The sequence below is a fragment of the Rhinatrema bivittatum genome, chromosome 1 (assembly GCF_901001135.1).
Source record: "Rhinatrema bivittatum chromosome 1, aRhiBiv1.1, whole genome shotgun sequence".
NCBI classification, from domain to species: domain Eukaryota; kingdom Metazoa; phylum Chordata; class Amphibia; order Gymnophiona; family Rhinatrematidae; genus Rhinatrema; species Rhinatrema bivittatum.
In genome coordinates, this window is record NC_042615.1 from 114,033,375 (window position 1) to 114,050,168 (window position 16,794).

At 47.0% G+C, this 16,794-nt stretch overlaps 1 protein-coding gene across 4 annotated transcripts in view; it reads left to right on the forward strand.

Annotated features, from left to right (window-relative positions):
• STOX2 (storkhead box 2) overlaps positions 1-16,794 on the forward strand; it is a 257,037-nt gene that overhangs the window by 160,892 nt on the left and 79,351 nt on the right. For all 4 annotated transcript variants that reach the window (XM_029583616.1, XM_029583841.1, XM_029583689.1 and 1 more), the window contains exon 2: positions 5,421-5,573. In XM_029583616.1, coding sequence (XP_029439476.1) covers positions 5,421-5,573 — 153 coding nt within the window. The remainder of the gene's footprint in view (positions 1-5,420; positions 5,574-16,794) is intronic.

Here is a 16,794-nt window from a genome sequence, read left to right on the forward strand (position 1 = left end):
GAAAGCCAACAGTCACTCAGCAGCATTTGGATTGGAGGGAGGTATCTTCAAAGGATACTAGTAAATCAAGTAAGTTAGAATTTCTTGATAGAGAGGTGATTTGGTAAAGTAGAAAAACTCAGATGTATTTAAATACAGAGCACATAGATAAAAATGACCCCAAATTGCCAGTATCATCTGATAATAAGTAGGATGTAGATACATATAAAAATAGAAATGCAAATAAACCTACTTAAAAATGTCTATGTAAATGCCAGAAGTCTGAAAAATAAGATTGCAGCGTTAGAATAAATAGAACTAAAGGAAAAATTAGACATAATGGGTATCTCAGAGACCCGATTGAATGAGAATAACCAATGGAACACTGTGTTACTAGGGTAGAAGTTATATCAACATGGCAGAGCAAATACAATTGGTGGAGGGGTGGCACTATATGTTCAAGATGGCATAGAGTCAAGCAGGATGAAACTTTGCAGGAAACCAGCCGCACTATAGAATCCTTAAGGGTAGAAATTCCAAGGGTAAAAGGAAAGAATGTAGTAATCGGGATATATTACTGCCTGCCTGGCCAGGATGAGAAAACAGACTCTAAAATGCTAACGAAGTTTAGACTGGCTAGTAAAATTGGCAACCAATAATAATGGGTGACTTCAGTTATCTGAGTATTGCTTGGGTAAATATTATATCAGGACATGCAAGGGAAGTAAAGATCCTAGATGCCACAATAAGTAGATCAGTTATTGGGGAGCTGCCGGGTACTTGTGACTCAGACTGGTGCTATTGGAGACAGAATGCTGGGCTCAATGGACCTTGTTCTGACCCAACATGATGGTACTTGTGTCCATATGCTTCAAAATCTTTGACATTCAAAGATTTAACATTGAAGGTTTTGAGTTCAGCACTATCTCGGGTTTGATATCAAAGGGAGGCTCCTCCTTCTCAAAATCAAGTACAAGGTAGGGTAAGGACAACCAATCCTCTTCTGCTCAACTTGATTAAACATTAGGGTTGAGTGCAGGAAAGCTGTTGAAGCCAAGCAGTGAGTTCCATCGTCAATACTTCCACATCACTCTAGTCTTTCAAAAAATATGAAGATTAACAGAAACAAAATGAAGATACTAGGTAATATATTTAAAACAAATAAGAGAAAATATTTGTTTACTCAACACATAATTAAGCTCTGGAATTCATTGCCAGAGGATGTGGTGAATGCTATTAGTGTAGCTGCATTTTAAAAAGTTTAGACAAATTCCTGGAGGAAAAATCCTTAAACCATTATTAAGGTAGAGTTGCAGAAATCCACTGCTTATCCCTGGGATATAAGCTGCTTGGAATATGTCTACCCCTGGGGATCCTGTAAGGCACTTGTGACCTGGATTGGCCACTGTTGGAAACAGGATACTGGGCTTGATGGACTTTGGGTCTGACCCAGTATGGCATGTTCCTATGTTCTTAAGATGTCACAGGCTATTTCCTTCAGCTAGCAGGTAAAAAGTGAATCTAGAGCTCCTATGCTAGGACTCTTAAAATATTGTAACATCCCTAAAGATACAGTAGCAGTCCCAGTCTACCAGATACTGCAGGAAATCCAAATGAAAAGTCTGCAAAACCCCTTGTATTAGTCAGGAATAAACTGGGTGCAAAATACCAATACAAACAGCTCCTGCTTTTCAAAAAATCAACCACCTCAACATTCTTTAGTGGTAATCAGCTTTAAAGAAATGTAAAAAGTCAAGAACTCTTTCTTCAGTTTCTCCAGACAAAGATCCACAGACACTGAATCTCTTTGGTAGGATTTTTTTTCAAAACACTATGGGGTATATAATCAAACTATCTGTGGTCTGGCAAACCCTGTAAAGTTTACTGCAGTAATCAAAGCAAAACTCTGCAGATAGTTTTAGCTTTGATTTTTTTTTTTTTTTAATTAATTTATTTGAAAAATTTGTAGACTGCCTAGTCGAAGTTCAAGGCAGTTTACAACATAACAAGCATAAAAAAACCCAATAAAACAAACACAATTCTAAACAAAACACTCAAAACAGCACAATGTATCTCCTAGTGACCTACAAGAGGATGATTAAACTCCTGATAAGGCCTGGGGCAATCCTGAGTTTGTTAAAAGGCTGATTAAATTTTTGTGTGTGTTTTTTTTTGTTTGGCTGTTCCGACTAGCCTTCTCGGATCCATCAGACACACAATAATCTATCAACCTTCTCACGACCCATGGAACCATGCCTCTCCGTGAGATGCCTCTTATCCAATACCTCCGCAATTAATCTATCTTGCTCGAACCGAGCTCATTATGACTTTTGAGTTTAAGTTACTGCCCTGCTCGGGCCTTCTTTACTCTATTTACTTCCAAGCTGTAAAGCCTCCAAGTTATAGTCCTTGTTCAATGTAACTTTTTTGCTCTCTTTTTGATTATAATTTACTGTTCAGTTTTTTGTTACTAGTTTCTCTATTCCCTGTTCAATGTAAACCGATCTGATATGGTATTCAACCATGAAGCTCGGTATAGAAAAATGTGAAATAAATAAATAAATTTAAATCAAAGGATGAGCTGGGGTGTGCGGGGGAGGGTTAGGGAAAGACAAACACAGACTCCTGGTTTTTGCCTGCCTATTGACTAGCTATTTAATATAGACTCACACACACACAAACCCATGGTGCCAGAGGAGGTGCCAAGAAGAGTACATAAACGCATTAGGGATCCCCTACAGGGCTGAAGACTAGGTCAGTGCCGTTGGCACAGGGCTCCACAGGATTGATCCCTTTATAAACGCTGAGCAAGGGGATGGCCTGATCAGCACAGGTGGTATTGATCTCCATGGTGCTAGGCCATCTGTTTTACCTGGATGCAGAGCCAGCCAGGGCGCCATCCACATCATCTGTGCAGAGTATGTATTCTTGGGTGCAGTCAGCGGCATGTCAGGCCAAGGTGCTTTTGGTCCTGTCGGAGTGAAGTGCTTTGGTGCATAAGTTCGTGTCTCGCTGCTGTGACTGGGGCACAGAAGGTGATGTTACTTATGCCATCTATGGAGCTGACACTGTTTGATGGGAGTTGATGCAACCATCACAGAATGTCTCTGAGCCAGTTACTTTTATACTGGATTATAGTTGCCATGGTGTCTGGTTCCTCTTTGGCTGTACCAGCATCCCTTAGTGAGGATGAGCTGCTGGTACAGCCAAAGAGAATCTGAGTTTTTGAAGAGAATGTCTTTCCTTGAATTCCAGCACAGAGGATCCCTCAGCCAGTGGGAACTCTGCTATCAAAGCTGGTGAAAAATGTATTTGCCTCCTTAAGCCCTGGAGAGGGAGATTGGAACCTCTCCTGTCCATGATAGAGGAAATTCTCCCACATATGGGGTGGCTCAATGTTTCATGCCTATGAATCGTGAAGGTTATCTGACATTAGGAGCAAGTCCTAAGATGGTGGATTCTCCTCCCCGAGGGAGTTCCTTAATGAATCAGAAAGGGAAGAAGTGGGATCAGCAAGTTTTGAGTTCCTGCCAGATGTTCCCCCTCAGGTCTTCTCCCAGGTTGTTTTCATCATTGTCAGGGTCTTGGCTCAGCATTCCCCCATGGTCTGAGGAGGAGGAGGGATATTCTGTGGGAATTCCTTCCAATCCCTGTTATGGCCGCCGCCCGCTCAACTCACATCAAGTCATGCCTGGCTTTCTACTCCTGGTGAACTCGCTGCTGTGGTCAGCCACTACCTCCGCATTCCTCCTGGCTCCTCGTGGCAGCTGTGATGCTGCCGAGCAGCGTCCCGACCCTGGTCCTCCTTAGGCGTGTGCATGCGCCATTTGTCCTCCCTTTAAAGGGCCAATGGCGGGAACTTCAGGCTCGTCCCTGGCTGATGACATCACGGGCCTGGGATACTTAAGCACAACTTCCAGCCACCACTAACCGACTTGGCAACGAGTTCCCGGGTTCCTTCTGGTGCTTGCTTCAGTTCTCCGGACCTGTTGTTCCTGCTCTTCGGATCTCAGCGCTTCTACACCTGGGACCCTATCTCTGCGCTTCCTCGCTCCTCAGGGCCTGCCTTAGCGCTCTACATTGGAGATCCTGCTTCAAGTGTGTTCTCTCTTCAAGGCCTGGCTCAGCGCTGTGACAATACTGGATTGTGTCTGTGTCCTTGCTCCTCGGGGCACCTCGTAGTGCTGCTACAGTGCAAGCTCCTTTTATTATGCTGCTGTGTCACAGGCAGTTCCTCTGCACTACTTCTCCACTTATACTCGCTACAGCGGATCCTCCGCTCTAGCCCTGCTTCAGCACTTCAGAGTACAAGCCTCTACATCTGCATCTCCTTTCACTACCACGTGGTCCTGCCGTGAGGCCTTCTCTCCCTCTCCCTCAGAGAGTACCTCAGTCTTGGACTATACCTAACCTTTCTGGCACTCTCTGCCTCCAGCCGCCTACTCTCTCTGGGACCAGCTACACAGAGGCGCGCCTAAGACCAGCTGGCCCCGGCACCCAAGGGTTCAACCTGCGGGAACGAGGGCCGGTACTGTTCGCAGCCAGCCTCGCTTCCTGATGGTGGGGACTTGCGGGGCCCAACCCCTCAGGTAGTGTCGACCCCACCTCGGGCCAAGGGTCCACAAAACATAACAATCCCCTTCCATATTTGCTTCAGCATACCCCTCCTCCATAAGATTTCTGCTTTTCATGGTTTTTGTATAAGCTGGCAAAGATACTGTAGTCCATATGGAACTTGCAGGTAAGCAGTCATGCATACCCTCTAAATCCTCACTGGAGTTCAAAAATGTTTTTCTTGTAAAATCTGATGTGACTGAGTGGGGCCTCGTGGCTGCGCAGTGCCGACTGTGCATGAGCAAAAAGGCTTTCTAGGCCTTTCTAGCTCTAGCTAGTAAACATTCCTTCCTCATTGCCGTTGGGTGACATCATCCGCATGTGTGATTTCCTGCTGTCCAAGAAATCACACATGCAATAGCAATCCAGTTTTGCTATTTTAACCATCTGTCAGTCACGGCTGAAATTAAACCCTGTGTTCCATGAAAAGCAGAAACATTTGATGTTCCAGCGTTGGTCAATGTAGTACTTGATTGCCATTTTATACATATACAGTAACTTCTCCCTGTGAAGTTATTACCACTTTAGAAACAGTAATATATCCAGTTCTTTGCCTGGTTTCCCCATGTGAAATCAAAAATCAGTCTGAGGTTGTTATATCTCTAATACCATGACAGTTATGCCCTTATGTGTAAAATATTGTACAGACATTTCTGTCTTGCTGTCCCTTTTTCACTTGGATTGTCTAGTAATGCTGCTTCATCTTGCGACCCCCTTACAAGTCTGTTGGTGTTCACTAATGGGTCTTGACCTTCAGTTTGAGCACCATTGTTTTTACAAGAGTTTTAAGTGACATGTTTCCTCAAGAATATGCTTTCTTTTTGCAGGTGATGTGTCGCCCATCAGTATGTCTCCCATCAGTCAGTCGCAGTTCATTCCTCTCGGGGAAATCCTTTGCTTGGCCATTTCAACAATGAACTCAGCAAGAAAAGCCGTCACACAAGAAGCACTAATGGAGCATCTAACAATCTGCTTTCCAGGTAACTAGTGCTTCAGCTAGTCTATATTATAATCGGTCATTATTTTTCATAATTTTTAGGTTTTGTTTTCAAGACAACCACTTTAATAAATCTTTACACCAGGTGACATGGCACTGCAATTTTTTGAAAAAAAAAAAATCTAACTCCCATAATTCACTGAAAGTTATTTTTTGCAGTCTGATAGATTTCACTACTGTTTTGAATTTATATTTTGAATAAACTTAGTAGTTCTACATCTATATAGTCCTTTATGGACATGCAGCATATTTAAGAACTAGTGACGAGCTAACCATGGGGGGGATGGGGAGTGGGGCATCCACCTGCAATGTTCTGATGGCTCCCTGCCCACCTGTCCTGATGGCCCTGAGTTTGGGTGTTCACACAAAGGATAACTTTAAAACATGTGCGCACCAACTCATGCTCATGTATTTTATATCATGCGTGCAAATGTGTACGTATTTAAACATAGCTGGATAAGGTTCAACTTATCTGATGCGTGGTGCCTCATATTCAGATAGGTCTTAATAAGTGCTACGTAACCGAGTAAGTAGTGCTTTTTAAGAACTATCTGGATAAATAAGATAGCCATATGTGTAGTGATTGAAGACTTATCCGACTATGTAGCACTTGTAAAACTTATTGGATAAGTGGCGGTAAAACCACTGCTTAGCCAGCTAAGTTTAAACAGCTCTACTTAACCAGTTAAGTCAGATAGCCAGATAAGTCTTCAAACGCTACTTAGCCAGCTAATTAGTGCTTTTTAGACATATCTGGCTACCTGACTTAGCCGGATAAGTAGCTTTTGAAGTCTTATCTGGATAAATGCCACTAATATGGTCTGGATAAGTACCAATTTCAACATTTAGCTGGATAAGTAGTGTATAACTGCTATACTTGTGTATTTTTGCATCTAACTTTAAAATATTTCTCAGAGGACAAGCAGGATGGTAGTCCTCACATGGGTGACATCATCAGATGGAGCCCCGATGCGGAAAACTTATCTCAAAGTTTCTAGAATTTTACCTAGGCATTCTGAGCATCCCCAGCATGCCCTATACCACGCGTCCACATGGGGTCTCTCTTCAGTCTCTTCCATGGAACTGTAAGCCTCGTGGCCTGATTGAACTTATTTTGGTTGTTTCTGGCCTAGTTGAAAACTTCTTTTTTTCATCACAGCTTTTCACGGTTTTCGGTATTGTTCCATCACCAGATCCCTTTCTGTGCCTTCCCCATAGTGGCCTAGTCAGGGTTTTCGGTGTTTCTGGTAAGTTTCCTTTCACAGTTGATTCTCCCCAAAGCAGTGGTGCCCCAGTGCCCGCTGGCCATCGACGGCTGCCGCCATCGTTTAGTGGCTACGACCCCTTTTCTTTCATTCCATCATGGCTATGTCTGGTTTTCATTGATGCCCCTGGTGCCCGAGGACCATGTCCATTACGGATCCTCATGAGATATGTGTCCTCTGCCAGGGGGCATTGCATGACATCTGGGATTGTCGCTTGTGTGCCCAAATGACCCCGAAGGGACATCTGCTTTGGCTCGACAAGATGGATCAGCTCTTTGGGTTTAGGAAGTCTGAGCCATCGGCATTGATGGACCTTGGAGCCGCACCGATGGACATTATGCCATTGATATTGGTGGGACCATATGTTCCATCGCTGTCATTGGCAGATAGGAGCGCCGGAGACAGACAGTTGATCTCCTCTGGGCCGAGGACGCTGGATTCATCGTCTTCAGCATTGGCACCAGGGAAAGACTGGGCTGAGCATCAAGGGAAGCCTAAGCAGCATCAGCAAGGGTCCCTGTCAATGCACGGTGCTGGGCGTGGGGATGCATTGGCTTTTGCCACAATACCTCCGAAGTGACCCCGTGGCGAGGAAAGCCAATCCTCTATCTGTGCCTCCTTCCTTACAGTCTGTCAGGCCGATACAGTACGGACGCGGTAGAAAGAGTGCGGCAGTGCCGGGCACACCCGCGTTTGCCGCACGCACAGTTCGGATCACATACCGCTCGATACTATATTTAAATGGCATGCAAATGCAAGCCGCGTCCAACGCTTGTCCATGAAGCACAATCCATTTTACTATACAGTATCCTGGGTGCTCTGGTACAGTATCCTGGGTGCGCTGGTACCTGTCATTTCAAATGTCATTTGAAATGACATTTGAAATGACAGGTACCAGGAAGTGGATTCCAACTTTAACTAAAAGAAAACCTAAAATCCCCTCCTCCCGAAGCAAGACGCAGGGCGAAAAGCGACTCGACATGTAAAGTATTGTGAATAAAGTGTAACCAAAATTAACTTACTTTTTCTTTCAGCCCTCTCTGCCCTCCTCCAGAGGCGCGCACCGGTCAATTTGGGTGCTCAAGCCAGCGAAAGCGTATGAACGTTCGCCGTGACATCACGCACGCCCGTTCATGTGCTTTCGCTGGCTTGAGCGCCTGTGCACTACGGGCGTGCGTTCATCCATCTTCGCCGGCGGGGGCCGCTGGAAACCGCTTTCGCCGCCGGCCGCCCCCGGGAGGCAGGAGAGCCACAGTGCGCGCCTCCGGAGGAGGGAAGAGAGGGCTGAAAGAAAAAGTAAGTTAATTTTGGTTACACTTTATTCACAATACTTTACATGTCGAGTCGCTATTGGCCCTGCGCCTTGCTTCGGGAGGAGGAGATTTTAGGTTTTTAGGTTTTCTTTTGATTAAAGTTGCTTTGGGAGGAGGGGAGAGAGGACTGGGGCTGCCCAGTCCTCTCTCCCCTCAGTCCTCTCTCCCCCCAGCCCCCGCTCACCTGCCCATGGACGTGGCCAGGGCAGGTGAGCGGGGGCTGGGGGAAGGTTTGCCGCCTACCCTTACCCCTGCCTCTAACGCAGGGGTATAAGGGTAGGCATATCAAGATCTTCACAGGAGGTATCTTCGATTTGTGGTGGGAACACAGCACTTCCATTACCGGGTGTTGCTTGGCCATGGTGGTGGCGCACCTCTGCAGATTAGGAGTGCATGTCTTCCCATATCTGGACAATTGGCTGGTGAAGGACACATCTCAGGCAGGGGCCATCACGTCCATGTGCTTGACGATTCAGGTGTTGGAACTGCTGGAATTAGTTCTCAACTACCCAAAGTCCCATCTCAGCCAGTCACCTCAATTGGACTTCATAGGAGCCGTGCTAGTCACGCCTCAGGCAGTCATTTCCGTGTGCAGGGTCTGCGAGCTCCAGTCCTTAGTGACTTATCTACCTTACACTAAGTTTTATCATGACAGGTGGTCTTTCATACGCACCCTAAGTTCCGGACTAAGGTGGTGATGGATTTCCATTTTAACCAATCGACTTGCCAATATTCTTTCCCAGGCCCCATTTGCACGAAGGCGAACGAGCACTGCACAGTTTGGACTGCAAGTGAGTCTTAGCCTTCTATCTGGAATGAACAGAAGCCCATAGAAAGTCCACCCAACCTTTTTGTTTCTTTTGATAAGAATAGGTTGAGCATTGTCATTGCCAGACACTATCCAATTGGCTAGCAGATTGCATCTCCTTCCATTATGCCCAGACAGGACTGCATCTTGGGGGGGTCATGTCAAAGCTCATTCTGTCAGAGCCATGGCAGCATCTGTGGCCCACTTGTGAGCAGTTCCCATGGAGGAGATCTTCAAGGCTGTGGCATGGCGTTCTTTTCACACATTCATATCTCATTATTGTCTGGTGTTATGCCCGTTGGCACCTGGTTGGGTGTCTGTTGGTCCTCTTTATTGTTGGAGAGCAGCCTGTAGCTAGGGATTCACCCATGTGTGAGGACTACCATCCTGCTTATCCTCAGAGAAAGCAGAGTTGCTTACCTGTGTTTTCCGAGGACAGTAGGATGTTAGTTCTCACGAAACCCACCTGCCACCCTTTAGAATTGGATTTCTCCTATTTTTTTATTTTAATCGTATTTCTGTGTTACGAGACTGAAGAGGGACTTTGCATGGATGTGTGGTATAAGGCATGCTCAGCTTGCCTAGTCAAAGTTCTAGAAACTTTGACATAAGTTTTCCGCATCAGGGCTCAATCTGATGATGTCACCCATGTGTGAGGTCTAACATCCTGCTGTCCTCTGAGAATACCTGTTACAGGTAAGCAACTCTGCTTCGCGTGAACATTTTACCAGCGCAGTTTACACGCATTTACCCCCCTGAGTTGGATTTTACACATGTAATTCAGGAGATTTTGTAACATGTGCATGACAAGGAAATTACTAGTTGTACCAATTAATCTACTCGTTCACTCAGTCCATCAAGACCCTCCTGGTTCTTCAGCCTGAATTCTCCCCAGTTTATGTTGCATCTGAGGTGGACCCTTGGGCTGAGGTGGAGTTGACGCAACCCGTAGGCAAGATCCTATGGATCCCCACCGTCAGCAGGTGGAGTGGGCTGAAACTAGAGGCCGCTGGAGTTTCACCTATACCATCCCTAGTTCCCCTCAGGTTGAGCCTTTGGGTGCTGGGGCTGGCAGGACTTAGGTGGCCCTCGAGGTTAGGTAGAGATGAAAGGTGATTCGTCCAGAGACAGCAGCTAGTAGATGGCGTAGTCCTATCCTGGACTGGATTCGGTACTGGAACTCAGGCGCCAAAGGAACAATGAGTAACTGGAGGTGCTTAAGCAAAGGAAGGCCTAAGCCTTGTAAGTCCACGTCCAGAGCATAGGTGAGAGGAGACAGTTTAGGATCAGAGCCGGCAGCGAGTGGAAGTTATGGCAAGCAAAGTGGAACTCTGTAGCATAGTTGTTCAAGGCAGTGGTCAGGGCACGAAGAAGGCAAGTGTAGTCCGGCGTAGCGGAGGTCCGGGGCTGGAGATAAGCTGTAGAGTAGTCAGGCGTAGCGGTGGTCAAATCCAAAGAGTCAGTCCAACACATGAACGAAACAGGAACAAGGAGAACAGGAACTGGGAACCACAGGATAACAGGAACACAACGAGGAGACGATTCCAGGATCAGCAACGAGTACTCTGAGTACGAGGAGACCTGTTACAAAGGCAACGCTTTGGAGCGAGCCCTGAGCTTTTATACGCTGGAGTCTGACGTCAGCATCCGAGTCCGCAGCCAGGTTCCCACCGCGGGCCCTTTAAAAGAACTAATGATGCGCACACACCTAGGAAGGCTGATGGCAGCATCTCTCCACGGGCCACGTGGAGAGGCCCGATGAACAGGGACATCTTGGCTGGCAACACTGGGTAGTGTGGCAGGGCTGGAAGCACTGGATGGAACCTGAGGTTGGAGCTGGCGGCCCACCGCCGCCAGTGAAGAGGAGCCTGGAGCTGGAGTCCGTCTGAAAAGGTGAGAGGGCCGCGCTGGGGGTGGCATGCGTAACAGTTTACTCATACCTCTTACCCAGTTCATATTTGGGAATAAAATTTTTATTCTCACTTACACAAGATAATTAGCAGGTGTAAATATACGCATGTAACAGACTTAAGTGTGTCAGTTTCACAGGGCTGCCCCTTTTTTACATACACAAGTTTGCTCACATATATTTACTTGCATGTGTATGATTGCATTTTTTAAATACCTCATATACATGGACATGCTATTTTACATGCATAAGTGCTAATTTTTTACTCGTAACCTTTAAAAAGTCTCCTATTAAAGTTTTATCTATATGAGTGGGAACTGCTGCTTGAAGGTCTTTGTTTAAATGACTGCTTTTATGTAGAACAGAGACAAAAGATAGGTTGAATTAGCACAAGTTTCTATGCACTTTTCCTCTCTTTACAGATCAAAGGAAATGGATTTTCTTTTAGGTGGAGGCCATCACTTCTCTGTGAGAGTCTTGTGAAATGTAGTTTTTAAATTGTTTGAGATATTAGAAAAAGTTTGAATTTAATTTGTTTCCATTAATCAAATATATACCTGTGTATTTTTCTAAATAAAACAGAGTAACTGAACCAGTGACCAGAAAACAAGTGAAGCAGAACTGAAAACACCTACAGGTGGATTGATTTTTGGATAATTTTTTAAAAATAAGTCTATAATACAAATTCCAAGACTTAGGTCTCAAAAGGAAAACTGGTAGAAGCATAGGGATTCAGAAAATTAACAACAGAAAATAAGAACTAAAGATAAGTCGTATTCAACCTCTGCAATTCAGATCCACAAAAGGACAAAAGAGGAATCAAATCAAAAGGAAAAAAGAAAAATCTATCTAAACATTCGATGAAGAAAGAGAGAGGAAAAAAAGAACCCTAAAAAAATATAAAAACAGGAGAGCGCATTTTATCTGGCATATAGAATATGTAATATAGAATTACAATAAAAATAAAACAAACAAACAACAAGAGAAACCCAAGTCCGCAGGGTGCCGGGTGGGTTTCGTGAGGACTATCATCCTGCTGTCCTAGGAAAACACCTGTTACAGGTAAGCAACTCTGTTTTCTTCTAAGACAAGCAGGATGGTAGTCCTCACACGTGGGTGAATCCCTAGCTACAGGCTGTCCCTGAAGGCAAAACGGCCAACGGGCACAACCACAGTGGTGTTGGTAACAGAGGAAGACAGCCTGAACCCGAAAAATGGGCCCTAGGCAGGACGAGTTGGGTTTTACAGCTGAAAGAGATTCCAGAGGACAGACTGGCCGTAGTTGCTGTCGCTCCGGCCGTCCCTGTCCACAGATAGTAATTTGAGGCAAATGTGACTGAGAACATTGCAGATAAAAAGTGAAACAATGGCTGCTTAAAAGAAATAGTGTACATTGAATTTGTGATAGTAAAATAGAAGAAAAATTATGAAAGCTGCAATTGTGGAGTGCCTACACGTCTGTATTTGTTTTGAAACTGATGAATATTGTAACTGCAAGCCACCTTGGTGGTTGGTTAAAGCAAGTGAATGTGTGACTTCATGGTTGGTAACCAGAGTGTCCATATGATCACAACTTGATGAGGTAGGTGCTACATTATACTGTTCACACATTCATTGAAGGAGGACTCTTACATTATCGGTTACTAAAGAAAGGAATTTTCCAGGGTGATCACTTCATCATGGCAATATAAAAATATTTGTACATACAGTTGCTTGCAAAAGTCACCAGATTGTTCCAGACAGGATATTTATGCAATGGCGGATGATGTGAGTCGCTCCTTCTGCCCGCACAAGTGGTCCCTAAAGCAGGAGGTTGCCAATTGGATCTTCTGTCGCTGGGCAACCCCAGATGTGGATCTCTTCGCTTCCCTCTAGAACAAGAAGGTGCATCAGTTTTTCTCCCTGTTCTGGGAGGACAGCAAGCTGGCATCAGACACCTTTGCTCATCATTGGGCAGGCGCCTTCTGTATGCGTACTATCTGCTCCCACTAGTGTTGAAGTCTCTCCTGAAGCTCCAACAAGACCAGGGAACATGATCCTTGTCGCTCCTTACTGGCCGTGGCAAATCTGGTTCCCACTTATAAGAACATAAGAAATTGCCATGCTGGGTCAGACCAAGGGTCCATCAAGCCCAGCATCCTGTTTCCAACAGAGGCCAAACCAGGCCACAAGAACCTGCGTGATCTGATCCTGCGTGATCTGATCAGTCTGGGGACCTCCCCAGACCTCAACACACAGGATCAGGATAGGCTGCGCCATCCCAGCTTCCAGGCTGTATCCCTCACAACTTGGATGCTGAGAGGGTGATTCTGCAGTCCCTGGACCTATCAGATTATGTGTCTCGGGACCTGGTGGAGTCCAGGAAGCCTTCCACTAGGAAGTCTTATTGCTTGAAGTGGAGGAGATTCTCTGTGTGGTGTGAGCATCAAGGCTTGGACCCACTCTCTTGCTCCAAAGTGAAGCTTCTGGATTACCTCCTGCATCCCTCGCAGGCTGGCTTAAAGACCAACTTCATCAGAGTCCATCTAAGTTCTACTGGAGCTTGGCTTATCACCGAGAGGTGAATGGTTTCCCCATCTCGGTGCAGCCTATTGTTGGGTGCTTCATGCGGGGTCTGCTTCAGCTGAATCCTCCCCTAAGGACCCCCACTGTCTTCTAGGACCTCAATGTGGTCCTGACCCAGCTTATGAAGGCTCTTTTTGAGCCTTTGTGTTCCTGTGACCTGAAGTACCTGACTTGGAAAGTCATCTTCTTGGTAGTGGTCACTTCAGCATGCAGAGTCAGCGAACTTCAGGCTTTGGTGTCATACTCGCCTTACACGAAGCTCTTTCACAATAGGGTGGTGCTGCGCACAAATCCTAAATTCCTGCCAGCGGTGGGGAGGGATTTCCATCTGAACCAGTCAGTCGTCCTGCCCACCTTTTTTCCCAAGCCTCATTTGCACCAGGGCGAAAGAACTCTTCTTAGCCTGGATTGCAAAAGGCCTTGGCCTTCTACCTGGAGAGGACAGCAGGCCACGGGCAATCCATGCAACTCTTCATCTCTTTTGACAAAAACAGATTTGGCTTGCGTTGACTAAGCAGACCTTGTCCCATTGGCTAGCGGATTGCATTTCTTTTTGCTGTTCGCAAGCAGGATTGCAACTTGGGGGCCTTGTCAAGCCTCATTCTGTCAGGGCCATGGCAACTTCTGTGGCCCATTTGCAAGCAGTCCCCATGGACGAGATCTGCAAGGCGGCAACATGGCACACTATCCACACATTTGCCTCAAATTACTGTCTGGACAGGGACGACCGGCGCGACAGCAACTTCGGCCAGTCTGTCCTCTGGAATCTCTTTCAGCTGTAAAACCCAACTCATCCTGCCTAGGCCCCATTTTTCAGGTTCAGGCTGTCTTCCTCTGTTACCAACATCACTGTTGTTGAGCCCATTGGCACGTGTTAGGTGGTTGTTGGTCGTTTTACCTTCAGGGACAGCCTGTAGCTAGGGATTCACCCGTGTGTGAGGACTACCATCCTGCTTGTCTTAGGAGAAAACAGAGTTGCTTACCTGTAACAGGTGTTTTCCTAGGACAGCAGGATGGTAGTCCTCACAAAACCCACCCGGCACCCTGCGGACTTGGGTTTCTCTTGTTTATTTGTTTTATTTTTATTGTAATTCTATATTACGAGACTGAAGAGGGACTCCGCGTGGATAGTGGCATGCTGGGCATGCTCAGTGTGGCTAGTCAAAGTTCTAGAAACTTTGAAAAAAGTTTTCCTTGCCGGGCTTTATCTGATGTCACCCATGTATGAGGACTAACATCCTGCTGTTCTAGGTGAACACCTGTTACAGGTAAGCAACCCTGCTTTAACCAATAACCTTATGATACAGACAATTTTATGAGACAGTAAGGTAATTGTATTCTCCTAGGACAAGCAGGATGGTAGTCCTCACATCAGATGGAGCCCAGCACGGAAAATTTTCAAAGTTTCTAGAACTTTGACTAAGCACACTGCGCATGCCCAACATGCCACTATCCACACGTCCATGCGGGGTCCCTCTTCGGTCTGCTCTTTTCCGCAGAGTGATTGTCTTGTGGATGTGGAGCTCGCGCTGGCTTTTTCTTTGGAAAACTGCTATGGTCGAGTTTTTTTTGCTTTTCTCCACGCCGGGACCCTTGATCCTTCCAAGCCTTAGTCTCGTGGTAAGTCCCCCGTTTCTTTGCGGTTGATTCCCAACAGTGCCGTCTCCCGGTGGCCACTGGTCATCGACCGCTCATTGGCTGGTTTTTGCTATGGCGTTGTCAGGCTTTCACTGATACCACCAGTGCTCCTGGACTATGTCCATCACACACCCCACGAGATCTGCATCTCTTGCCTGGGGGCATCCCGCAACGTCGGGGGATGTCCTTCTGTGCCCAGATGATCCCCCAAGGGTCGCTGCACGTGCCATAACAAGATGGAGAAGCTGATTGGCCCCAGGAATACAATCCCTTCACCTTTGGCATTGGGACCGTCGATGCCTTGCGGGAAGGAGGACCCGGTAGCCTCCGTTCACATACTGTCTTCTCCACCGCCGGTTCCCCAGGTCAAATTGGGGAGCTGGGGACTGGCCTCACTCTATTTCTTCCCATTCTAGTTCTGGTTCGTCACAGTCTCCCTCGGCGCTGGGGAAAGTCCGGGCCGAGCACCTTGGGAAGTCGAGGAAGTACTGTCATTGATCACTGTCTTCACACGAGTCCAAGCTCAGGAAGACACCGGCATTGGCCCCATGCCAAGGAGGTGTTGCCCTCCATCGAGGCTGAGGGCTCGGTGTGGCCCCCACAGGTTCCAGGACCAGGCACTGGTCTTCTCAGGGCTCTAAGAGAGACCTGGTCATGCCTCCTCCTCCTCCTTAAGCTGTCTTTGAAAGCATTTTAGGAGGAGTTGAAGCACATAGTGTAGTTGGTGGTCGGCCAAGCCCTACAAGGTATCAAGCTGCCGGTCCCATTGGGGCTGCCACCGCTGCCAGAGCCTGTGCTGTCGATGTTGGCACCGTTACTGGAGCATTTGGATTTACTCCTCTGTGCACTGCCGACCCAGTCCTTGCCAATGCCCTGGGTGCCGTTGCTGGCCTGGGGGCAACCATACTGCCTGGACCAGAAGCCATTCCCATTGCCGATTCCTTGGACAAGGGAGGGCCATTAGGGCTGGTGACTCTTCTGCAGCTGACTCTGCAGCCAGCGTTGCCTGTGCCCCTGCTGGGTCCATTGTTGCCCTTTGTGCCTTCGGTGCCCTCGGAGCCCCATGTCTTGGGCACAGTTACGGCTCCTTGGGCTATCTGAGCAATGAGGAAGCCCTGTATGACCCTTGGGGAGTCGAGGCTTCCGTGTCCTCTTTGGATGACTCTGAGGACCTGCCCTCTGAGCCATCTCCTCCCAAGGATTTAACATTTGTGGACTTTGTTTGGGCCATGGTTGAGTCTCTCCCCTTCCACCTCCTGATGGAAGATGACTTTATGCACAAGATGCTGGAGGTCCTCCAGTACATGAATGCACCTAAGGAAGTGGTTGCTGTCCTGGTCCATGGCATAAGGAATTGTTTGTCCGGATCTAGGAGCACCCCATTTCGGTACCCCCAATGAACCGGAAGACCGACGCGGTTCAGCCTACCATGGGATTTGAGCGGTGTCAGCTTCTGCACCAATCTATGGTGGTGGAATCCGCCCTTAAGAAGGTGAAGAGGTCTCTTCGGCTCCTCCAGGTCACGAGCACAGGGCCCTGGAAGCCCTAGGGAAGAAAGTCTTCCAAGGCTCCATGTTGGCAGCCCCTATTGCCTGTACCAGTTGTATATGAGCCAGTATTCCAGGGACCTCTGGAAGCAGGTCCAGGATCTGGTGGAGTGCCTCCCTCAGCAACTACAGGAGGACTTCCTGAAGGTTGTTCAGGAG